The sequence below is a fragment of the Cavia porcellus genome, unplaced genomic scaffold, assembly GCF_034190915.1.
Source record: "Cavia porcellus strain 051 isolate PalLab524CR breed Dunkin Hartley unplaced genomic scaffold, mCavPor4.1 scaffold_23, whole genome shotgun sequence".
Taxonomy (NCBI): Eukaryota; Metazoa; Chordata; class Mammalia; order Rodentia; family Caviidae; genus Cavia; species Cavia porcellus.
This window is the reverse complement of record NW_026947506.1, coordinates 44,586,803-44,612,284: the sequence shown is the minus strand read 5'-3', so window position 1 is coordinate 44,612,284 and position 25,482 is coordinate 44,586,803. Positions and strand designations below refer to the sequence as shown.

At 47.4% G+C, this 25,482-nt stretch overlaps 1 protein-coding gene across 1 annotated transcript in view; it reads right to left on the bottom strand.

Annotated features, from left to right (window-relative positions):
- Positions 1–25,482, bottom strand: part of Abca13 (ATP binding cassette subfamily A member 13) — a 312,721-nt gene that overhangs the window by 226,195 nt on the left and 61,044 nt on the right. The window contains 8 exon segments of the mRNA XM_063233618.1: positions 1,192–1,271; positions 2,435–2,598; positions 5,990–6,108; positions 10,133–10,242; positions 11,128–12,942; positions 14,944–19,698; positions 22,115–22,229; positions 25,129–25,268. Coding sequence (XP_063089688.1) covers positions 1,192–1,271; positions 2,435–2,598; positions 5,990–6,108; positions 10,133–10,242; positions 11,128–12,942; positions 14,944–19,698; positions 22,115–22,229; positions 25,129–25,268 — 7,298 coding nt within the window.

Here is a 25,482-nt window from a genome sequence, read left to right as displayed (position 1 = left end):
AAATTCACAAAGGACCTAAGGTTTAGGATCAGCACTCAGACTGTTAACAACTGGAAAACCAAAATTTGCCAGCACCATCTGAGAGCTTCCTTGGTGGAGTCCAGCGTGGAGTGGACGCCAAGTCAGGCAGGTCTCAGTCCCCAGGAGTTGCTGAGGTTATTTTATAAAAAATCGAAGCTCCTGTTAAGTGGCATTATCTGGGGACCTGTGTACTTGTGCTAAAATCTGCATGAAATATACTTTGGGGAAAGCTTTTTCCCAGAGCACAGTGACCACATGAGATGAGAAACCCACGTTTCCATGTGTCCAGGGCTGAATAAAACTGTGAGGGGTACATGGGTAAAACTTATTACTATGAATGATTCACTGTTCTCTGCACCTGCATAGCCTGTCCCTCACTCAGCACTGTGTGCTCTCTTTCTTGCCGTTGTCTGAAGCTCTCCTGGAATCCTCTTCCAGAGGTAGTGTGATCAAAAATATGGTGACTGCAGCTGCCAACTGCCATCCAGTGGAGAGGCAGACTCATAAACACTCGACACTGTGTCTTCCTACACCTAGTCATCGGGTCTGGCACCGTGCAACTCACAGCTCTTCCCCAAAGCCAAAAGGACCATGAAAGGTCTGCATTTTCAAATCCATTGGTGGGGAGGGAGCAGCCCTCCCAGTGGAACTAGAGACTGTCAGGGCTGAGGGCTCTGGAACTGCCTTACAGGAGCAGGAATGCGGGTGAGGGATTGGAAGCAAGGAGCAGCATCCTGAGAGCAATCCTCAGTGATGGTCTTTAGTATAATACATGTTTATTAAAAAAATACCGCATTTCCCTGTCATACCCAGTATTTCCTGAGCTCAGTTCTTACCAAGAAGAATGTTATTCAAGAAATTGCCACAGTTCTTCAGACAGGGTGCATTGACACTGCCACCAAGGTACAAACTGTGAAGATGGAGCAGACCCAGAACGGGGACCAGTGGGCATCAAGTGGTCAAGGAGATGGGGCCCTGGCAGAAGCTCTCCCTCCTGGGCCTCATCTTCTGATACCCAGAACCCAGGACTTAAGTTGTAATCCCCTGACACAGGAACTAGCCAACCTCACAGGGCGTCGTTTCCCTTCTTACATTTCATTTTAATAACATGCTAGTGAGATGCTGGGTTTCATTTATAACCAAGCACAATCAGAAGAGGCATGTACTCACCCTCAGTGACCGTGAACTTGCTAAGAAAAGTCATGATGGGGTTCTTTGATATCCAGGTCTCCCCAAGACTTTCGGCCAGCCTAAAACAGCAGAAAATCAAAACTAAATTAGGTAGACTGAGGCCAGGTCAAAGCAAATAATACTGCCTCTCTCCCAGGAGATGAGCCGGAGAACCAGGCCCCACTCCTGTAAAATCCCACAGGTGACAATGAGGTCTTCACAGGGACCCCACTCACACCGGCACTGTGTGCCCATCTTGCACCCCAGCCAAGCAATGTGTCAGGGACCAAGTCCTCTGTGCACCCGGAGCCCTGGTCTCTCAGGGTGCCTTGGACCCTAGAACCGTGTGGAGAAATCCCTCACATGCATCTGGAGATGTCTCAGTGTTCATACAGCCATGGTAAGACATCATTCAACATCTCTAACACAGTGGGACACACTGTCACGGTGACAGCTTGGGCTAGTGTCTAAGATCAATAAGGTGGGCTGCGCCCTAGTGCTGCCCATATAGACGTACATTTAAACACTTGCTGATGCATAAACGTCCTGTTGTCTGCTAAAGGAAGAAACTGACAGTGGAAATAAAATCTGAAAGGTGCAATAGATTCTCTGAAAGGGAAAGAACCTGCTTGAAAGGAAAGAACTGGGATGTGGGAATGGAGAAAGAAGGAAGGGGAAATCCATCTACATATAGAGAACTGTCCTGCTCCCTCCATGAGTTCTTTGAAGGAGCAGCGAGTGCTGATGTCTGATCAATTTTGCACGCCTGTATCTGCTCATCTGAGCAACTATTTTGAAGTTAACAATGTGCAGTATAATACACAATTTAATCACCATTGTTAATCTCCTATCACCTTGTCTTGAAATTCTGTATCATTTTCTTTAAATTAAAAAATGATGAAATCATTTAGAAAATACCTTTATTAGTTTGTATATTCACAGTATGTGGCACAGATGTTTGTCTAAAATTTATGCTTTATTTCCTTTTTTGTGGCACTGGGGATGGAACCCGGAGCATTCACACTGAGTGACAGCTCCAGCCCTTTTAATTTTTTTTTAATTTTTTATTCAGAGTCAGAGTCTTGTTAAGGTGCCCAGGCTGGACTCACACTAGCGGTCCTTCTGCCTCAGCATCTCAGATTACAGGCATGCACCACAATCCCTGGATCTAAGTTCAGGATTTAAAACCCTAGACCCACAGGAAGGAAGGTCCGGGGGAATCCCGAGCCGCACAGGCACCTACGCGTGCATGCCCTGTGGGACCACTCCCAGTGGAGGCTGGCACAGGCAGTGCTCCTCAGAGGCATCTTCCAAGGCGCTCCTGAAGCTTTCCAGGGCTCTGGACAGGACCCTGCTAAGATGCTCACAATTCAACCGCACGGGCAGGCTCCATGTCCTCTCCGTCTCCTAGGAAACACAGTAGCAGTGTAAGTTGGAAACATGCAGGCTTATTTGAATGAGCACAAGTCTGCTTTCCAGCCATGTGCATACTCTCCATTGATGCTCAGCACAGTGTGAGGTTTTTTTGGTTTGTTTATTTTGGTTTGGGTTTTGTTTTTTTGTACTGGGAATTGAACTCAGGACCTTGCACTTGCCAGGCAGGCATTTGTGCCATTGAGCTACATCCCCGGCCCCAGTATAAGTTTTAGGTTGATTTTTGGTCATCTCAGGAAGTAGAGAGAGCGAGGCCCTTGCAGGATGGAAGGAAGAGCTCCCAGCCAGGTCCACCGAAGGCTAGGTCACTAACAGCCTGGCTGGTAGTGAGCTCTTTAATACATGGCAGAGGACAAGCGACATCCTGTGACCTGGTGACTGGCACTCAGATCTCCAGCCCAACTGTCCAGGGCTCCTTCAACCCAACAGTTCCACTCAACAGCAAAAGATAACAAATCTAACAATTCTTTTTATTTTATTTTATTTTATTTATTTATTTATTTATTTATTTTTTTTTTTTTTGGTACCAGGGATCATACTCACGACCTTGTGCTGGCCAGGCAGGTGCTTATGCCACTGAGCTAAATCCCCAGCCCCAGACAGACAGAGTCCGTGCACATGGTTAGTGGGGATACAAAACAGCACAGTGATGGAAAACAGCTCCACGAAAAACCACAGTTAAAGCTGTTGTGCAACCCGAGAATCCCTGCTGGGGACACAGCGGATGGAAATGAAACCAGCCCTGAAGGTGACATCTGCATGTTCATGTTGAGCATCGCGTTCTTCACAGTAAACAAAGCATGGAATTTTCCTAAGGGCCCAGTGCCCACAGAAGGAGGAGTGGAGAAGGAAAAAGCTTCACTCACACGCACGCACATGCACACCTACACATGCACACTCGGGGAGAAATATTATTAAGCCATAAAAAGGAATCGGTGCCATTGGCAACAACATAGATGAGCCTAAAAGAAATGCTGTGTGTGGGCTGGGGATTTAGCTCGGCAGCATAAGCACCTGCCTTGCAAGCAGGCGGTAATGAGTTCGATCCCTGGTACTGATAAAAAAGAAAAAAGACAAAAAAAAAAAAATGCTGTATGAAGTCAGTCAATCCCAGAAAAGTAAGCTAGGGCAGGGTGGAGCCCAGCAAGGCAGGGAGAATGCAGCGGTGGGTGTCATGGGTTTCTGGCAGGAACAGCCACAGAGCAGAGCTGATCCTGCCTGACAGAAGTGCCCAGCTCCCCGCAGCCTGGGACGTTGCAATCCTTACATGGAAGCCCTGAGCCACAGGCTGCCCCCAAAGCTGCACACTGGGCAAGCGCTGCTCTGTTTCTGTCACCAGCCAGGCCGGGGCCACTCTTCTTCATCAAACTGACAGCCAGCCTAGGGGAACAGCGGCCGCCCTGTGGTGCCTCAACCACGAGCAGCCTCTGTGTGGCCAGTTCCTCTTGACTGTCACATTTCCCACACAGCACCGGCTCAGTACTGGACACTGAGCTCTTCTCCTTGACCCGCATGCAGCACACGGTGGGTTTACTGTGCCCGAAGTGGCTGGGACAACGCAGGTTCTGGGGTTCACATCTTCATTCAGACTTGGGAATACTGGTGTCCAGGTGATGTAACATCGTGGGAATCGGACCTGATCTAAATGCTGAACCTCTCTGTGCTGCGGGTGCCCCTCACACACACAGGCGGAAGGGCGCCTCACACGCCCTTCAAGAATGCCTGTCAGTATGGTTCCCACTGCCGCCCAGCGTTGGCACTCAGGGTTTGGATTTCACGGTGCTCTGGTTTGGGACTGTGGGTGTAGGTAATTAAATAAGAATCTCATGATCTGAGTGGGCATGGTGGCAACCATGAGCAATCCCAGCCTCCTCCGGGAGGCTGAGGTGGGAGGTTGGCTAGTTCAAAACCAGCCTGGACAACTTAGTGGCTCGGTGAGATTCCCCTCGGTAAATAAAAAGAATTTGAAAAGGGCTGGGATGGAGGTCAGTGTGAAGGCCCTGGGTTCAGTCCCCAGTACTGTTAAAGAAAGAGAGGCACAGAGAGAGAAAGAGAGAAGGAGAAAGCGGAGGAGGGAGGAGAGAGAGAGAGAAGAGAAGCAGATTGAAAAAGGCAGGCAGAGAGGGGAAGGAAGAGGGTAGGAGGAGAGGGAGGGAGGGAGGACGTGGTGACCTACACAGCTAAAGGACAACCTGCCTGACCCCAGGGCCACACTGATGATTCTCCCAGGGCCCCCCAGGGCCTGCCCTGACACCCACAGCGGCCTCTCTGGATGCTGGAGCCCAGAGGTGCAGGGAGGAGCTCTGCACTGAGGGTAGAAGCTCAGCATGGCCACCTCCAGCTTCCCTGCCCTCACAGGACAGGACACTGGCAGAGCCACTCTCCTGAAAAGCCACCAGTGGTGCTCAGACCTGGGGAGAAAGGCAGGCTCTGTGTACAAACCTCACACCCCTCTGGCAGGGGGCTGCTGCTCTGAGCTCCTGGCCAGAGAGCCGCCCAGACCAAAGACAATCGAAGGTGCAGGGTTGATGGAGACCCTCGTGGGCACTCAAATTAAGAAAGAGAACATTTACACCGAGCCACCACTCTACTTTCAGTTCATGGAAGCTGGAAGTGCACTCAATTCTGAGCCAGTGATGGGCCAGCAAACATTTGCAAACAGATGTACAGGAAACAGTGAGTGAATAAGTAAAAGGTCTGCTCTGGCCGCTTCCCGTGGTGTAAATGCCCCCACGGCTCTAAGGTAACCATGCCGAGTACAGCACTGTAGAACAGAGACTGGGAGGAGCTCTGGGCAGTGCAGAGCCCTGTGGCACTGATGCCCTGGAAACAGCACGGAGTACAGTGCAGGATGGCAGGGCCAGCAGCCTTGAGGCCACAGTGGGCAGCCATGAGCTCTGGTCACCTTTGTTTATGGCACAGATTATTGGACCATGTTTTTGTGGTTGGATCACTGAAGTCAGAGCCTCACTCGCAGTTCCTGAGTATTTAACAGCACCTCTGGCAGGTGGACGCCAGGGCCCTCAGCCTACCCTGGGGGAATCCCAGAGAAGCAAGGCAGGGAGGCCACCTTCTGCTAACCCAGCTTCTGACATGACCCCTGTGTGATGCCACCAAGCTGGCCATGAGGACAAGCAGTGAGCTCAGAATAGCGCAACTGCCAGGCAAGGGCCAAAGGCAGTGACCAGGAAATCCCCGGAAATGCAAAAGAAGAGGAAGGCACTGGGCATGCTGGTGTATGCCCGTACTCCTAGCCCTCTGAAGACTGAGGCAGGAGGATCACCTTGAATTTGAGGTCAGCCTGGACCCTGTCTCAGGAAAAAAAAAAAAAAAGGAGAAAGAAGGAAAAAGGAAGTTGACAAACCTGGGAGACGTTGTGCACCAGAGCGGCCCCTTGGAGAGCGAAAAAGATGAGACCCCGCACCCCTCCTTGCTCACAGCTCAGAGCTGCACACAGGACCTCCTGTGTCCATGACGGGTTTTCTGCAGAAGAAACAGAGTGGTCATCAGAATGGGCTGTGCCCCCAAGTCATGGTTCAGACAGGAGATTACAACAGGATTCTAGCATCACCAAGATGAACTTTCCAGTGACCGGGCAAAGCCAGGCCTTCGTAAGCTTGTTTTAAATTCTGAGGAGAGGCAGAGAGCATGTAGGGCATGGCGTGGCATTTCCATACTGGCCACCTGGGACTGCAAAAACAGTGGCCCCCATTCCTATTGAGAACATTGGAGATCCTGCTCCCCAGCCACCCTGGGGATGTCCCCTGCCCGCTCATCTCTGAAAGCTGCTAGTCATCATCCTCTCTAGAGACCACCTGTGAGCTTCCCAACAGAACCCTGAGATCTGTCTTCTGTGCCCCACCTGCTCCCCTCAACCTGACGTGCCCAGCCCCACCCAAAGTGTGGCAAATGACAGCAGGATGCTCTCCGGTGGCCATGGAATCTCACTGTGCATGCGGGCCATGCTTCCTTCGTTCCCTGACACTTTGCCTCTCAAGTCCCAGAGGTGATTATAGACATCACTTTTTCTGAGTTGTGTAGAAATCAGTTTCCTTCTTTTTCCACCCCAAACCGGCCCCTCTTCCTGTATCCTCCAGAGGCGGGGTGCTCCTTCACCCCCATTTGCCAGGACAGTCTTGGTTTCTGTGCCTCACCCTGGCACCGTTGTAAACAGTGCTGCGTTTCCTTCATTCCCAGCATGCCTGGTGGGAAGGAAGCATTGGAGCTGTGCTCCCCACCCCAGGAGAAGAAGGGAGATGGGGAACAGGGGGACTTCCCAGAGAGGAGGGAGACAAGGGAGCCCGGGACAGGCCAGCCCACCATCGGCATAGGGCAAGTGGTGTGGCTCTGCTCCCTGCATCCGAGTGAAAAGTGGGTGCCGGGGCCCCACATGGTGTTCTGCAAGGCTCCATCCAGGCTCTGTGGTTATGGGTTGCAGGGCCAGCATGTGTGGCCATCGAGCCTTGTCTACCTCTGGATCTGAGGCCCCACAAGTGTCACCAAACAATAGGGTCCTGACCTCAGCTAGAGCTTAGAGCCCAGCTGCCTCCTAGGGTCCTTCTTCCTCCACCTCACTCTGCCCCTTCCCCTGTCCAGCGTCTTTTCCTGCTTTGAGGAAGCATCCAGAGACCACTGCACAGCCAGATCCTCAGGGTCCCAGCACTGCTTCCCAAGGACAGTGCCTCAGTCTTCCTCCTTCCAGGCCCTGGGCACCGATTCACCCTCTGCAACTCTACCTCGCCCATCTGTGGTGCTCAAGGATAAGAGCAGACATCCCCCAATGGTCCCTCTGTCCCCAGGAGCCCAGCAGCCTCGCAGGCAACCTTGTGGCCACACTAAAAGCCACCAGATGAGGAAATGACAACTTCCCCCTGTGGATACTGAGATCATCCCCCAGAGGCAGCGACTCAGGACTGCAGCGGATATAAAGACCCAGCTTCCCTGCCCTCTGTGCCATCCAAGAGCTGTCCAGCCATGGTGGCCCACCTGCATGTGTCTACCTCACCAGGTGACCCATCTACCCACCCCCGGGCCTGCCCAGGATGGAGCTGTGCTCTGGTAAGGAAAGTGGGGTGATGGATTCAATGGTAGCCAAGCCACAGAGTGTCCCTCCAACAAATCATAACAATGCATGCTCAGCACCAAGCTGATCCTAATGTAACTTGCTGTGTTAATTTAGCAGTTCCATACAAGATGGCAAGATGCAAGCTGGCAGGAATCCTGGCGTCTATGAGGGTTTCATTCACTTAAAATCCATTGCCTTTCTGACTGTGAAACTCCAGAATAATTACACCTGCCATCTTGGCTGCATTCATTACACCAGAACAGCACTGAAGAATCAGGTAGAAGCTCGACCCAAATCTCACCCATGTGAGCTTCCTCTTGGGGGAGACTGTGCACTCAGCATCCCTGCAGGTGCTTAGGGTGCCACAATCTGCAGGTGACAGGTGGTCACTGTTCACAGCTTCTTCCAATTGGAATTAAAAGTTGTCTCAAAAAGCCATAGGAAGCCCTTAGCCCCACAAGGCCAAGAACTGGGGTGTCATTCGCCTTGGCCAGGCTCGGCTTTGTCCCCTACGCCCATCTCCTCTCTCACTTCTCCTCTTTCTTAGTCCTCAGGGTGGATCAGCTCTTGGGTTCTTCTTAGTAAAGTGCAGTGTGTGAGTGATGGGCTCCAACCCCGGAGAAGACACTCCCTGGACAGGGAGGAGCCTGCCCTCTCACAGGGGCGGGGATTCAGCAGGCCCTGGGTACCCACACAGGCCGGGTCCTAGGAGTCACCATGCTGTGCTCACCGCCTCCTCTATTGAACCCTCCCAGCCACATGCTGAAACACACGTCCCCCATTCTGGCCAGGCTCGGAGGGACACGGTAGACTGTGCTGTGTCCCTTGGCCAACACGAGGTATGGCACCAGCCTGATGGATCACAAGGCAGGTTCCTGCCATGTCGAGGGCTGTGTGAGTCCCAAGTGAGTCTGTGGCCTGGAAGCACTGCTGTCCCCAGGTGAGGGGACCTTGCAACTCAGCCTCACCTATGATGATCAATCAGTCCTCCCATACACGTCTAGCAGAGGCCTCCCTGTCTATGCCAGGGCTCCTCCTGGGGTCTAGGTCCTGCGCCTTGTGCTCCTCCCCAGCATTTAGCAGCACCAAGATCATCTTGTTTATTGACATCCCCTTTTGCAAAAAGTGTTGACTTTGTCTGCCAGAGACTCACATCTCCCTACTGTCCTCAGGCAGGCACTGCCCTGACACCCAGCTTCTGGCCTCAGCTGCCTACTCAACTGTGCCCACCAGACCAATGACCCCTCCTCTGGGGGTGGACTCTAGGCAGACACACAGCGACTCTCTCTATGTGAGACACATTCTTCCCTTTATGATGTCCTTCCAGCCCTGTACAGTTGGCCACTGTACAAAGACAGCCTAGGGCACAAGGATGCCTGTCCAGCATCTCCTGCAGCTGGGATCCCGATGAACCACAGGAGGAGCCGCGGGGTTCCTGGCACTGACACCCCTCTGCATTCATTCATGGTATGTCAGTGGGGCTTCCTGTGATCAGATTCCCAAGCACTGGGATTATCTTGGATAGGCACAGCCCTGATGACAGAAGGGGACTTGCTCAAAATACCATCTGTGATTGGGGGGAAGCCAGAAGATCAGGGCCCAAGGGAGGAACCTGGGTATGGAAAGTCAAAGAAATAGCACCTAAGCTAAGAAGGATAACAGAATACAGTAGTGATGTAAATAATAGCAACAATCTAATAATGCACCAGGGTAGCTAGGAGAGTGAGCTTGTGCTGTCAAGCGGACTTGAGGAAGGGCGGGGGTACAGGGCCAGCTATGGTAGGGTTCCAATCAGGGGCTCAGAGCTCCTCAGTCCTGCTCCAACTCTGTGCTCCTCTTGGCCTGATCAGAGGCACCCCAGGATCCCAACTGCTCGCCTCTGGCCCTTTTCCTCAACCATCTCACCTGCACTGGCCACTATTAGGTGACAGAGTCCTTAGCCTTGAGCACAAGAGAGGGTGCTGAGCAGCAGTGGCCAGCAGGGTAGAAAGGGACCATGGGTGTCCATGGGAATAATCAAAGCAGCAGGGTTCATCTCACAGAGGCTGATGTCCTCCACATCCCACCCCAGTGCCGGAGAAAGCCCAGAGATAACCCAGTCCCCCATCAGGCAGCCTCCCTTCGCTGGGCCATCACAAAATGGAAACAGAAGTGGCACCATCTTGGATGAGGGGCCCTGGGTCATGGACACAAGGGAAGTGCATTCCAAGAGCAAAGACAAGGAGAGAGAACAGGAGGCCCAGCCCAGGGCCAGGCCCAGGGCCACTGTCTGACTTGGCCAGAGCAAGGTCCCCGGAGGTCAGAAAGACATGGCCATGCCTGGCAGCCAGACTAAGGAAGTGGTGCTTTGTTCTGAAAGAAACCCAGGGATACTCTGCACACCACTGGGCCGGCTTAGCCCTGATAAGCGGCACAGAGCGACTGTCACACACTCCTGCCCACCTGCAAGGATAACGAGTGCACGCAGAACCGCCACCTCCACTGTCTGTAGCTTGGCCATGGCTTCCGAGGACTCATCCAGCTGCTGGAAGACTCGACACAGCTCCACCACACTAGGGCGAAACAGACAATGCCTTGAGGAGTGAACTTCTACAACCCACTGCAGGGGAGGCCAAGTTATGGCCCACATGCAGGAGCTGGACACCCTGCCCTGCCCAACCTGCTTCACAGAAAAGCACAAAATCACAGGAACCAGATATGGACCTCAGGAAAGATTCCTATTTTAGCTCATGGTATTGACTTTGCTGGGAGCAGCCTGAATTTGCATTTTCTGCTTGTTCCATCACCTGGAAATATGAAAGTGGACAGGTCAAGGCTGTGGAAGCTGGATGCCAGCCGTGAAGGATGAAATCCTGCCCTCTAGGATGGCATGGGGATGCTGTGTTGAGTGAAATAAGCCAGGAACAGAAGATAAGCATCCCACATCCTCAGTTACATGCAGAATGTCAGAAAGCTGACCTCACAGTCGTCGAGGGTGCAAGGATGGTGAGCAGAAGAGGGAGAGAGCAGGGAGGGAAGTGAGCGAGATCACCAGGTACTAAGGGTGGCCAGGGTCACAATAACGCATTGTATGTCTCAAAATAGCTGTAAGAGGGCCAGCAAAAGCTCATCCCAAAGAAAAGGGGAGGGGGTGGACTCACTAATTACTCAGACTGGAAAAGGAAAGGCTGGACATGAATCAGTCTATGCCAAAGCCAGCCTCAGGCTGTGATAAAAGCTGAAATCAAGAACAAATGACCCTGGGGCTGGGGATTTAGCTCAGCGGCATAAGCACCTGCCTTGCAAGCAGGTGGTCATGAGTTCGATCCCTGGTACCGATAAAAAAGAAAAAAAAAAAAAAAAAAAAAAAAGAAAGAAAAAGCACAAATGACCCTGGACTCATGCACTTGGCTTGGCTGCAGCAGAGGAAAAAGGAAGTGAATGAGGTGTTTGATTACCTTGCATTGGTCAGTGAGACTTTTTGCCAGTTTTCAATCAATACTATTAATCGCTTGAGATATTTCTTGAAACTCGATGATGGTTTGGTATTAGGAGGTGAGCCCATCGTCTCTTCCGTGGTCCTCTCCTCTTGGGCTGCTGTGTGATTCTTCCCTGCGGTTGCATTCATAAAAGTCTCAGAAACAGGCCGGAACCTGGTGCTCACAGAGTTTTCCCACCGAGAGTCGTTTGGGAGGAGCCTCAAGAGCATGATTCTAGCTAGGGCCCCCTGGATGGCTTGCTCAAGGTGATGACCAGTTATGTTCTGAATGGAGGACAGGTTGGAAAGTAAACCTTCACTGAAACCATCTCCGCTGTCACTTGTGATTCTGTGCGAAGCCTCCTCGCCTGTGGCTGTGTCTTCCAAAAGGCTGTGTGGGGGCTGAGCAGATGTCAGCCACAGGTCCAGAAGATCTGCATCGTCCCTCCCTAAACTGCTCCCCAAAGAGCCTAAGGTGAGATCAGCCAGAATTTTCATGTAAGTTCTTATTTCTGTGCTGTTTTCTGTTAACATTCTACCCAAAACAGGCAGGACTTCATGAATTCTTTCCCACTGGGTATCTTGGGGGCCACCATGAGAGGAAACAGGATTGGAGTGTAAGAAGTTGATTTGACTGGTGATGTCATTTATGGGAACTAAGCAGCCCAGAATTTCATTCCATAAGTTGACAGAATCCATCGGAAATATCCAAGTCCTGTTATTAAATGCCAGCACAAGGCGTGCCAAATCTCCCAAGTCAGTTTTAGCAGAAGTTAAAAATTGAGCAATTTCTTTCAAAATCTCAGTAAAGTCCTTGGATTGGTTCACATCTGTGAGGAAGTCAGGAAACAGACTGGAAATATGAGGGTCCTGTGAAACATCAGGTGTCACCCCAATCATCCCAAAGACCAGGTCAAGAAATGGCACCAACAGATCATTTACATTTTCAAATGTGAAATGATCTTTCTCCAAAGTAGCCATTTCCTTCACAAGATGCTGAACTCTCTGTTGCATGCTAAAATAGAGGGCATGGAAGAATTTTTTGCTGTCTTTGGGCTGGGAGATGGGGTGAGTCTCAGAGACTGTGACTATCTTCCCTGAAAGTTTCTTGGCCAGCTGCAGAAGTTTCACAAAGGAGTCCACTGTTGTGACCAGATCTTTCAGCCCAGCACTGTCACCCAGCAATGTAGCTAGAGTTCTAGATATTTCCACAAGGGGTCCCAGGACATGACCTTCTATGCCAGTGTTGGAAATGACACCAAGCAGCCTCTTGGTGACTTCTAGTGCTTCTCTGTTCCGTAGAGGAAATGTGTTATTTGCGAAGGAAAGCAAGTCCCTTAGGTGAGCCAGTAAGGCTTCCTGGAGTCCAGGATACAAGATACAGAAGTCACCGGGAGAGGTGAGCAGCACATTCATGAGATTTGCCATCTCTGCAGAGCTTTCTCGCACAAGGTGAAGAACAGACCTGAGACCCTGCTGGAGCTGGAAGAGCTCTTCAGAGCTGTTCACATGGAAAAGCACCTGACTCAGCTTCTCAGGAAAATCCTGGCCACCTTCAGGCTTATTCCCCACAGACTCCTCCCACAGAAGGTCATGGATGACACCACGCATCAGCTCCAGCCCCCAGGGGCTGTAGACATAGGGCTCCCTGCTGTCTGCAGTGTAAGAACTTCTGAGCAGGCGATGCACATCCTCCTTTAAGCTTGAGAAGAGTCTCATCCACGCGGCTTCATTCCTTGAGGTCAGAAATGGACCCAGCTCCAGAGCTTCTCGAATGGTTTCTCTGGGGACAGAACTGTAAATATAAATATTAATGTTTCACACGTTACCAGTGGGAAGATCACAACATAGGGTGATGTCACTGTTCCATAGTGGTGTCATGGCAAGGTGACACTGTGTGAAAGAAGACATGCTAAAGTAATCGCAGCAGAAGTTTAGTTTTATTGTTCCCCAATAATGAAAAGAGCATAGAAATTTTACAGACAATTCTACCACAACTCTTTGAACCTAACAATGGGAAAAGCTAAATACTTGGGTCTAGAAAAGAGGTGAAATGGCCAGGTGTGATTAGCACTCACCTGAAGTCCCAGCATTCTGGGAGGGTGAGGCAGAGGGACTGCAAGTGGGAGCCCAGACTGGGTAAACTTAGTGAGACCATGTCTCAGAATAATATAAAATTCAAGGGCCCAGGATTTAGCTCAGTGCATAAGCACCCACATGGCAAGCACGTGTTCAATCCCTGGTACAAAAGAAAGAAAGAAAGAAAGAAAAAGAAAAGAAAAGAATAAAAATAAATACAATTTAAAAAGGCTGGGGAGGTAGCTTAGTATGAAGCACCCCTGTTCAGTTGCCAGTACCAAAAAGAAAGGAAGGAAATAAGAAAAGAAGAAAGACGAGTGAGGGAGGTAAGAGATGGCATCACTACAAAGTGATTCTTTTGGGAAGGAAGGGGTGGAGTCAAATTCAGGACCTCACACTTGGCAGACAGGCGCTGCAGCACTGAGCTAAATCCTCGGCCCCTTACAAAGTGCTTCTTGATATGAGAGATAAATGTGGAGATAGGGAAAATCCATTCATAGTTCTTCTGGATTTGAAGTTTTGACAGATCACTTGGACACGTGAAGTCTCCATGATAAGCCAGCTTGGCTACCTGCAAGGACAACCCAGCAGGCCCTTTCTCAGGGTCTCTGGGTGTGGGGGCTATACGGAAGAGTCACAGGACAGATGGGCATTGGAGGCTATTGTGTAGCGTGAATATGTGTCCCACCAGCTGCTCAATTCAACACGAATCCAAGCGCTGCTGAGGAGAGAGTTTGCAGATTAAAACCCACAACCAATTAATTTCAAAATAATCAGAAGGGCACAAACAGTAGGTACCTGGAAAAGTCAGCTGCTAGGCACAGGGCTTCCCCGCCCTGCAGACCCAACAGCAGCTGTGAGACAGCTGGCTTATCCGTCCTAGGTTTCCCTTCCTGAAGACCCCTCGGACCACAAGGTTCAGTGCATCCTCCTAGTGCCCCTCCCCCCTGGGACCTCCTCCTGGTGGCCAGTCCTGCTGATGCTGAATCTGCTTATCAAGCCCCCAAATTAGAGAACGGAGTCCCTTCAATGAGGTCTTAGCTAGAGCACTGGTTCCATGGTGGAGCCCAAACTGACACAGCATGGAACAAACTGGAAATCCTCTTCAGCATTTTCACTAGTAAGGGTCAAAGATATTCCAGAAGGACATAACTCACTATTCATGTTAACGAGACTGAAAATATGGAAGCCCTACATTTTTAAAGCGGCAATCTCAATCCCTGTGCTAGATGTGTGTATACAATAATACCTGACTTCACAAACTTGATTCTTTCTAAGATTTTGGTTGCAAACCAAAGGAGTCACAAGTCAAATCTGGTACTTATGATTGGAATTCTGGAAAGAATTAAGTATGTGAACTGAGGTATCTGTGCTTCCATATTTTCCATTCCATCTAAAACAGAATTTCACTACCTTGCAAGTGCAAGGTCCTGAGTTCGATTCCCAGTACAAAAATAAATAAATAAAATAGAATTTCATAATTTTTTTCACAATCTAAAAGTGAAAGAATATGTAATTCTTGACCACAGGCTAAAGTGTTACTAGTTAAATGACAATAACAGAATATTTTACCATGATATTTTGACAAACTGCTCATCAAAACATTCATTTCAAAGATCATTTAAACATGTTAGGAGAAAGTCTTGTCCTTGGCATTTCTGTACTCCAAATAATGAAGTGGTTTGAAAAATAAAATATAAAGCCAAAGTAAACACACCTCATCTCTGCAACATCTTCAACGCCTTTAAGCAGAAGACATACTTTGTTGTCAGGATTCTCTGTTAGGAGAAGGGAGAAGGCTGTTTTTACAAGCTGAACCACAAAATCCACCACGTGTCTTGGAGAGACAACTGTTTTTCCACCACTTCCAGACCATGCATGGCTCAAGGTGAGGTTGATAAGCTTTGCTTTGTGCAGATCATTAGCACATGAACAGGGGTCTGCTTCCTGATAACCCCTAGCTATGCCACTGATGGAAGTGATCAGAATATTTTCAAGAAGACACTGAACAAGTGAGAAATTAGTTGGCTGTTCCTGATGTAGCAGGGGAGAAAGAAAAGCAACATGGAAATTGCCCTCTGTGGAAATGTTCTGTAGGTAATTCCAAAAGGTAATGATATCTTTAATCAACAAAGTTACATTATCAGGTGGACTCTCATTGGACACAGGGACAAATAATAATCGTATTAATCTGGAGTAATCTTCCTTTGCATATTCATGAAGCCAGGTTTTTGTGACAACAAGAAAATCTTTGATAATTTCCAGCATCTTCGATGGTGATGAATGGAGGATCTCTAGATAATAAGAAAGCCACTCAGTGGTGTTATGAAGGGCCACTGAGTTCACACTTCGGATTTCTTTGGTGATTTCAGACAGCAGGTGCCTGACACTAGCGTCACATGTCAGGTCCTTCACAGTTTGTTCCAAGTCCCACCACAGCTTATCAAAACCAAAGGTCCCCGCCCTTGGTTTAAGGTAACTCGCTAATGCTGCTGAACTGCTACCTGTGTGGTTAATATCCAGAAGGCTCGTGATTATGGGGAACAGGTAATGGGTTCTGTTTTCTGGGTTCCCATCCCCAGTAATTGATTTGAGTATCCTTTCCAAACGTAAGGAAATATTAGTTTGAACAGCAGCCTCTGAACCTGTGGCAGGATTTATAATCTTGTTTAAACTAGCCAGCTTGTCAAGAATCTTCTTACCTGAAGTAAATCTTGTGAAGTTGACATTTGCTAGCTTTTCTATGATCTGCAAAGCAACTTGCTTCATAGGAACACCAGGGCAGAATTCAGGGGCGCTGCTGTTACTTTGATTTCCAGAAACGGGGAGAAAGGGTAACACTTTGTGCCAAAATTCTTGCACAGTTTTCAGCACCGCAGTTTTAACATGCAAGACTTCCGACAGCTGCAGAAGAATGGAATTCCAGGCCGCCAGCTCACGAATCACACAGACCACTTTCCTCGTCATTTCCACGCGTGAGCTCTCCTTGGAGCACTGTGAGTCCTCCCGAGCGCGGGACAGGTGGAGATGGTCCAGCACACTGGCCACTTTGCCATAAAAGGAAGAAGACTCCAGCCTCTGAGCATCACAGTCTTCTGACTCGGGATTCTGCAGAAACCCAGCAGCTCCGTGAGTCCTGCACCAAAGCACAGGAAGGCAAGCTAAAGCCTCTGACACCAGCGTGGGCTGCTCTGACGCCTCTTCAATGGCACTGGAAAGAGATTTTATTGCAATGGCGAAGTCCTCCTTGGAGACGTTGGCCATGCTGATGCCGTGAAGCAGCGTGAAGTCGCGGACTTCCTTGAGGCCCTCCGTGAGGTTTTTGTCAGCCACTCTCTCCAGGAGCTGCATGACGTGAGGGAGAACGTAGTACAGGTCCACCACTGTGTTGACCACCTCTCCAGGGAGGAGGCGGGAGAGTCGCAGGAGATGACCGACGTTCCAGGAACGCGAGCTGTCTGCGATCTTCTCCAGCAGGCCCACGAGCAAGCGGACCACCCCGTGGTCGTCAGCGCCCGGGCTACTGAGATTCTTGAGGAACTGCACTGAGCTTTCACTAATCCGTTCCAGCTGGCCTACTAACAGGTTTATGTCCGCCCTGCTGAGACTGCGCGTGAAGGAGGACAGGCGTTTCAAAACGCGAGCGTGACCTGCGTCAGCCTCAAGACTGTGCAAGACCGAGGGTGTTAAAGCGTTGAACGCATCCCTTATCAGCTGAACAGCAAGTTCCACTGATGTCCGTATTCCTTCTGGAGCAGTTTCTGGTGAGTTCCAGAGACCATGAGATAAGTTAAGGGCCAGGTAACTCACTAAATGATAAAACGACTTCCCGAAACCGGTCAGCTCCTTCTCCTTTAAAGTGGTGGCAAGTGACCTCAGGATTTCTTCAGTTTTAGAAGACATGTCTTGCAGGATGCTGGGGGAAATATTGTGCACACGGTTTTGAATTTCCTTCCCCAGTGCTGCTAAATGCAGCCAAACATTGTGAAACTGTTTGGGGATTGCATGTGATGCTTCAACAGGTCTAAGAGTTAATGCACTAAAGTTTTTCCAGTTAGTTTGAGAGGCAAACTCCAAATCTGCAGTTAAGTTCTTGATAATCATTTGCACACTGTCCATGGAATCATTTAAAAGAGTTAATAAAATCTCAAATCTCGGTACCTTTTCTTTTTCAAAGACTGAAGTAAGTGTAGTATTTAGAAAGTCAGTTATGCCTTTCAAGTAAATATTTATACAGTTTCTATCTGGCTCATTCAAAGAACAAAGAGGCTTCATTATATTTAATGCCTGAGTCACCAATTTCAGTGCAGTGTGCATTTCATTCACTACATCTGGGAAACTCCCAACAACGCTGGGAATGAGGCCCTGTGAAAAGCTTGAGTTATACCTCGAGGCTACATGGTTTACAACATCCGCCCATGAAGTGCATCCTCTCAGACTGCTCGTCACATTCTCTGAGAAAAATGTGGAATTTAACATGGCCAGAATACGCACTGACCTCTGGGGAGGGTTTGAACGTAATAAACCAGCCTCTAAAATCAATGCTGTCACATTGTGGAAAACAGCAGCACAGGATGACAACTCTGTGTCACGTGACACATGCCTGAGAAACAATATTGCTTCTCTTAGCTCAGTGACGATGCTGTCAGGCTCTGCTCTGTAATCTGTGAGATTGACAGAAAGAACATGATTGATCAGTTCTGCGCATCCACCCAGAGGTCCTGATGCATTGCTTAGCTCCATGAAAACATCAAGCAAGGCACATAAAAACTCCCGACTTATATCTGTGTCCACTGGGAACAACTTTAGCTGATGCAGGGCTGTTTTCAGGGTGGAAAGAGACCTCTCTACCTGGTCCAGGTTCAGTGACTTTGCTGCAACTAATGCATTGCTTAAGGGTACCCAAAGGTCCCGGAAATCATCCTCAACATGAAGGCCGTCAGCAAGGGATACGTTTTCAAACAGATTTAGCAGAAGTCTAGACACTTGATGGCTGGGAAGCAATCCTTGGCAGTTCTTAGAAATTTTCACCTCATTTTCCAATTCACCCAAAAGCTGAGTGAGACCAGCATGAAGAGAAGCAAAAACATTCAAGTCAAACCCAGATACATGAGCCATGCTCTCCCAGGTTTCAGCCCACATCTGAAGCCATGAAACCGTACAGTGGACAGCCACAAACTCACTGAACTCACTGGCATTCGCTGAGAGTGCTGAGGAAATTTGTGCCCATGGGAGGATGAGTGAAGCTGTTGAATGTTTTGCAGAAGAAACTGCTTTATTATCGAGAACAAAGCACTCACTACCCAGCAGTGCATCACCTGAATCATTGAAGAGCTGGCTCATGTACTGAAGCAGGGAAATGTGAAAACCATCATCTACTGTGAACAGTCCTTTGAGGGCTGCCAAAGTAGCACGGATCATTTCCAATTCTTGGTTCTCCGTAGATCTCAGGGATTGGGATTGGAGTTCCAAAAACTTAAAAATCGAAAGCAACTGCTGACAGAAAGATTCTTCAGAAATCTTCCCAAGAACCCCAGCAGCTTCAGACAAAAATGCAAATGCTTTACTGATATCTTGGAAATTAAACTGCTTTATGATGTCTGAAATGTATCTTGAGATCTGGCTAAGGTAAGTTAACATCGGCTCTCTCTTCTGAAGGCTGGAGAATTTGGAAATAAATTGGTAAAATGAAGAATAAATTTGCAGAAGTAAAGCAGAATCCTTGTCTTTGAAGACATTGAGGTAGATATGAGTCAAAATTCGGTCAATTTCTTGCTTTTGAAGTTCAGAAAGGGCTGAGAAAAGATTAGATGCATTTCTGATAGCATCCACTGTGCCCAGTGTACCCGAGGCTGATCCCTGGGTCAGAAATCCAAGCTCACAGAGACCATTTATTACAGACTTGCTCACATGCACAACATCTATGTGCGCAGACGGTGATGCGGGCCAACCTAAATGGAGCAACTGGGAAAAGCTGAAATTCTCTCTGGGGATTGTCTCATTTCCTGGGATAGAAAAATTCAGAAGTGTAGCCTGGGACTCTAACTTAGCTCTTCCTCCTTCTGAAATGCCATAGAGCCATAATTCTAGCAGCTTGGCGTTCATTTCAAACAGCATTAATTCCAGGACTCTCACAGCATTTCTGTATCCCTCCCTCATCCAGGGACTGCCATGGGTTTCCATGTTTCCTGTCACCGTTTTGCCCAGTGCCAATGGTTCCTGAGCATCTGCTCCAGATGAGTGTCTCTCTAAACTTTTTAGGTGATTTATCCACAAAACCCTTCCATTTGGAAACTTCTCAGGAAGTGAGAGGAGGCTGTGGAACTCAGGAGTGCTAGAAGATTCCAAAGGATTAGGCAATAATAATTCCTCCAAAAACTCCACAAATGACAGAAGAAAGCTTGAGTCTTCATTCCCATGGGCATTCCACTTCTTATCCATCATGAGAAGGTGCTTTGTGAAACTGAAGGCTCTGCAACATCAATAAAATAATTTTGGTATCAGGAAGAAAAAATCAGCATATTCATTTGCTAAGATAGTAATAATGCACAGTACACTAAATGAAAGGTTTACTAGGCAGCGCATTTTTCAATGACGTTAAGCTACCATGAGCATTTGAAAGTGTTTCAGAAATCCAAAATGTAGTTGTATATAGTTCGCTTAATATATTTTTTACAGTCAGGAAAAATGCATTCCATTTTTTTCTCTGTGAATTCACATATAAAGGGTGCTCACTGTTTAATTTGCTGTCCATGTAAGAAGACTCTTAGGATTGTCTTCATCTTTCATTTTAAAATGCCTTGGGCTACCAAGGAAGTCTGCAGGCTGGGATGCCTCAGAGACAGTACCAGTATTCTTTAAAGGATAGGTTGGGTTGGGACTCCCTGATCAGGGCACAGCCTCTGCTCCTTTACCAAGGAGGAGGGCTATCCACCCAGGTGGTCCCTTTTAAAATGTAAAGCATTTTCAGAAGGCTGTGGCCGGTCCCCTTTTACAGAACTAACCTCTGACTTGATAGTCACAGCCTGTGGAAATCCTTGGTGTTTCAGAACTTGGGATGCTCAGACTGTTTTTGTGAGGCTCCCCCTCACATACTGGGGTTTCCGCAGTGCCCCTCTGAACTGTCTCCTTGCACGGGGCCTCCAGACTCAGGCCAGCTTCATGTGGACTCAGCCCCAGCACTGTTGCGTGGCCAGATGCAGGCCACAGTGAGGGCTTCCACTCCCTGGCTTCCTGGGGGCTGGGATTGTGTCTGAGCCTTCTAGTCTTTCCTGTGTGTGTGTGCCTCAGACCCTTGTCTCCCTGCCCCGAAGCAGGTACAGGAAAGGTAAAATGCACCCATCTCCTCTCTCTTTCTACAGCTTAGGTCAGCGCATACACCCAAAAAAATATGGGTTTAATTTAGTTAATTGGTATTTGTAGGACAGAAGATGATTATTTTAAAGCAATTTCTGAAAAAAAAATTCTCATCAGTAAGGAGAAAGTTCTGTTACTAGGAATTTGGCGTAGCCCTGGGCTAACCCAGCCCTCCACAGAAACATATTATATAAAATGACTCCCGGACAGATAGCTGTGCATCACAGGAGAGAATGCTCGGGGGTGTTGGTGCTGGGAACCAAGAGGGCCTCTGAGCAGAGATAGCACGTGACCCTGAAGGGAAAGCCAGGACCAGCAGTGGCATCATCACATGTGTCTCCTTGGTCTGCAGTTTGTGAAGCACTTCTGCGGCTGCAGAATCATGCTGTCTCGGACAGCCTGCTGAGGTCCAGGGCACGACATTCATTTCATGGAAAAAAAAAAAAAAAAAAAAAAGTTTCCACTTTCTCAGTTCCCATTGTTAGCAGGCGGCATGAACAGGACATGACCCAAGGCTTTTCATTTTGAATTCAGCATCTTAATATTAACTGTAGTTTGCCTCTAGTATGTGTCCAGTCCTCACAGTGACATCTAATTCTCTACGAGATACACAATATACCGTGATGGATCCGTAGATATAATAATCCACATATTCTTGGTATGTCTACGCTGCTTTTGCTTCTGTCTCTCTGGAGCTATTCCATATTGGAGACTTTCAGGAAGGTGAGGAAGTACAAATCTGACATGTCAGGGAACTGATGCCCAGGAGTTCAGACTCACTGGCCTTTCTTGCGTACCTACTTCAAGCAGGGCTCAGCTTCCCCAGTACGAATCTTGGTTTAGATGCATGTCACAGAATGGTTTTTCAACTTCAGAGTACACCAGAATCATCTGTGGGGTTGGCAAGTGTGCAGGAAACCAGGTTGCACACAAAGGGCAAGATTTAGTGTATTTTGGGCATCTGTGTTTTTAGTAAATGTCACAGTTAACTCTTATCCACTGCCAAGTTGGAGGTTCTGCTCTAACATAAAGCTCTGGTCCCCATCAATGTGGAACACCACCCTCAAGTGATAACACATGCTTTTAAACTGGACACAGGATCACAGTACCCATAGTCATCTCACTCCCCTCGAGACAGATGCTGAAATAGCAGGGTGGAAGTAAAATAGTATGTTTACTTCCAGAAATCACTTCTGTCCCCAAAGCCTCCAGAGCAACCAGAGTCTAAATTATTAATCTCATGTCTAAATTCTAAGCAACTAGAAGACACTACTTCTCTAAGAAATGCTTGGATTTTACTGTCTATTATTAATCTATGTTGCTACTGAAGGGAAATCTCATTACTATATATTATTTCCGTCCAAAGCCCTTGGAAACTTGAGTCATACGTTCTATGAACTAACATTAATTTGGCACCTAATATGCAACACTGTGTCAATGTCTAAATCAAGCTCACATGTGTTAATGGGGACTCTGCTTATCTTCATGTGACAAGCAAATGAAGGCCTGGAAGCTAAACCCTAATAACTTACCTGGAGGCGGAAGTTACTGGAGATGTCAGTAAGTTATTCAAAAAGGCAAAATATGTGTCACTGAGGATTTTCCAATCCATGTTTTCTCCATAACAAGGGGAGTCCTGAAGGAGATCTAAACAGAAATATATTGACATCAAACTGGGTGTGCAGATAAATCTAATCAAGTAGGAAGTGCTAGAGCCATTTCCCTAATTCTTGATTTGAACCTGTTTCCTGCCAAGAGGAGAAGTCATTACCCTTTGAGGAACGGACAGCACAGACCCCTGAAAGACAGAAATACGATGAGTGAGGCCTTGAGTGGTCCCTCAGGGGCTCTCAGTGTGAGGTCAGGTCGTGGCTCAAGAAGAGAGAAGTGGCCCAGGATTGTAGGGGGATACAGTCGAGCATTGGAAGATAGCCCGAAGGCTCAAGACTGCAGACCACGAGGGCCACCCGCATCAAGAGACCAACAGTCTGCAGAGAACAAACTACCTGGGACCAGGTGGTTCAGTCCTGGAGAAGACCAAGGCAAAGTACTTGACAATGACCAAGACCAGGAGCATTCCCTATGTCCACAGTCTCACTGAAATGCTTTGGATTTACTAAGCATCTTAATACACACAAAGCTTTCCATCAGTCGCGGGTAACATCTACAACCAGACTGGGGCATCACCAGCATCGCCTAATATCTTCAAAGCCAGGGCCTGGCCTCAGCATGGAACTCAGGGCTAGAGCCTAACAGGTACAGGCCCTTGGTTCAATCCCTAGCAACTTGAAAAGGAAGGAAAGAAACCCACCAAGTCTGCGAGACACTAACTGTCTCACCAATTTGTTTCATAAACATCTAGAAGAATGTGTATGTAAAAACAGCCCGGCACAGTGTACACAATGGTGAGCACTGCATCTGGGGTCCAGGTGAAGGATCATAAGGTCAAGGCCAGCCCAGGTGATTTACCACCTTAGCAGGACCTTTTCTCAAAATTTAAAACAGAAAGTAAGGCTGGAGCAGTAACTCATTGTGAAGACCCTGAGTGAAATCCCCAATACTGAAGGGGAAAAAAAGGAACATAAAATACCCACCACAAAATAAGATTAAAATCTGAAATGCTGTATTTGGTATCCAATAAAAAATTAATGTGAGGAGAAGAAATATGACCCACAATGTGGCAAATAGTAATCAGTCAAAACTGAGAGAGATGGTAGAAATACAGAGAAGAACGTTAATCACTTAAGTTCTGCTTTTCTGATTTTATAGTATTGTAATTAACTTGTTATCTAATTTTGACAGTTTCCAAAGTTCAGTTAAAAAAGCAAAACTTATAATATTAGATAAAATAGGACTCAACTGTTTGCCACATAGAAGACAAGTAAGTGAAATATGTACCTGACACTAATGAAAAGGAATTTATCAAAGTAAAATTCAGTTGATAATGTTATCATTTCCTGATTTATAGACACACTGGATAATCAAGAAGATAGGACAATTCTAAACACATGCGTACAACAGAACTTCAAAACATATGAAAGGAAAATTAATAAAAACGCAAGGAGAAATGGGAAAACCTCATTACAGTCATCAATTTTAGCACACCTCAAGACAAAATATGAGCAGAAAAATAGAAATCTGTGCAGTGCCATCAAACTTGATCTACCTGGTCTATAGAGCATTCCACCCAACAGTAGCATGAATACTTTTCTCAAGTCCCACCAGTAGAACATTTAACAAGGAAGATACCTCGCAAAAAAGTTCACAGAATTAATGTCATACAAAAAGATTGTTTACTAAAATGCAACTAAATTAGAAATCAGTAATAGAAGTATGCCTGGAAAGTCTCAAATATCTGGAAACTAAATGAAACACTTCTAAAAGATTCATGGGTGAAAAGGAACCAAGAGGTCTATGATGACAAAATACTTTGTACTGAGTAAAAATAAAAGTAAATAAATATGCCAAGAGGGGTTAGGGTACTACGAAAATATTAGATAAGAATTTGTAGCACTAATTATCTACATTAGAAAATGCAACAGCTTTTTACTGATGACCTCCATTTCCATGTCAAGAAACTAAAAATGAAGATTTAAACCCAAAGTAAGTTGAAGAGAAAAGTAATGAAAATCAGAGACAAAAATCAAGAAACTAAGAAAATAAAAAACATTAAGGAAAAAGCCTTAAAACCAAAGCCCTGTTGTTCAAAAACATCAATGACTTTGATCTGTCTTTATGGAAGATAATCAAGAAAAAATAAACTATCCATACTAAGTATGAAAGAAGTGCTGAACCACAAATCATATGCATATTTAAATAATAGCAAAATATTATTTTAAAACTTTGTGAAACTAAATTGGGCAGTGTATATTAAAGAGAGAGATTCCTTACTGACTTCAGTCACCAGTGTTCACACAGGGAGAAGGAAATGGCTTGACAGCCTGTGCCCACTAAAGACACAGACACAGAAACACAGCTGTGCCCTCCATGATGCCATGTACCCCACGGTGCCATCCACCTCCTGGCCACACGGTCAGTGGCTCGCACCACACAGCTTGGCTTGAGGATGCACACGCTACAGAGTGGCGCTGGGATCCATCACTTGCCAGATGCATTTTTCAGAGCCTATTCATGACACATAAGTGATGCAGTACTGAAATATCTTCCCCCAAGGGAGACTGAAAGCCCTGCTGACTTCACCAGCAAACATCAATAGCATCAATTATACAAAAATACATCTAGAGAGTCAGGACATCAAGCAGGTCGACTGTCAGAGCGATGGTGATTAGTTAGCGAGCACAGTGCCCATCTAGGCCAGGACAATTCTGCCAGCAGCCAGGGTCACTATTAGAAACAGCCTGGGACATGCAGGCCAGAGAAAGCAGGACCTCTGGGCACAATGTATGGCAGCAAACTGACCCCAACATCACTGCACCAAGCTGTGCTTCAGCTCCATTCTAAACTCTCTCTCAGGGAATGGGATTGTTCATCTTTCATTAAGCCATTTTATCTCACTTTCAGGGAAATACCTCCCATTCCCACTCACCGGACAGACTGCTCTGGAAACCTCCCTGTGCGTTCACGTATCGAGCCATCTCACAGGTCCTCTTTATAAGCTCTGGGAGGGATTTCCAGTGGGACATTTGCCCCAGTGACAATGGTGCTTTTTCCAGAATATGAAATATCCTGTAGTCAAAAAGAATCCAGAAGACACTAAAAGGATAATGATTTGTCAGATGCCAGCTCTTTATAAACCCTCTAAACAGACATAGGCACAAGTGCTCTCAATCCTTGCAAGAAGGAAATTTGAATCTTTGAAATCGTTCACTTAGTAATTATTTGTTTATGAAGTCCTCTGCCCTGATTTGAAAAGTGAAGCAAAAAAAAAATTTATAAGAAT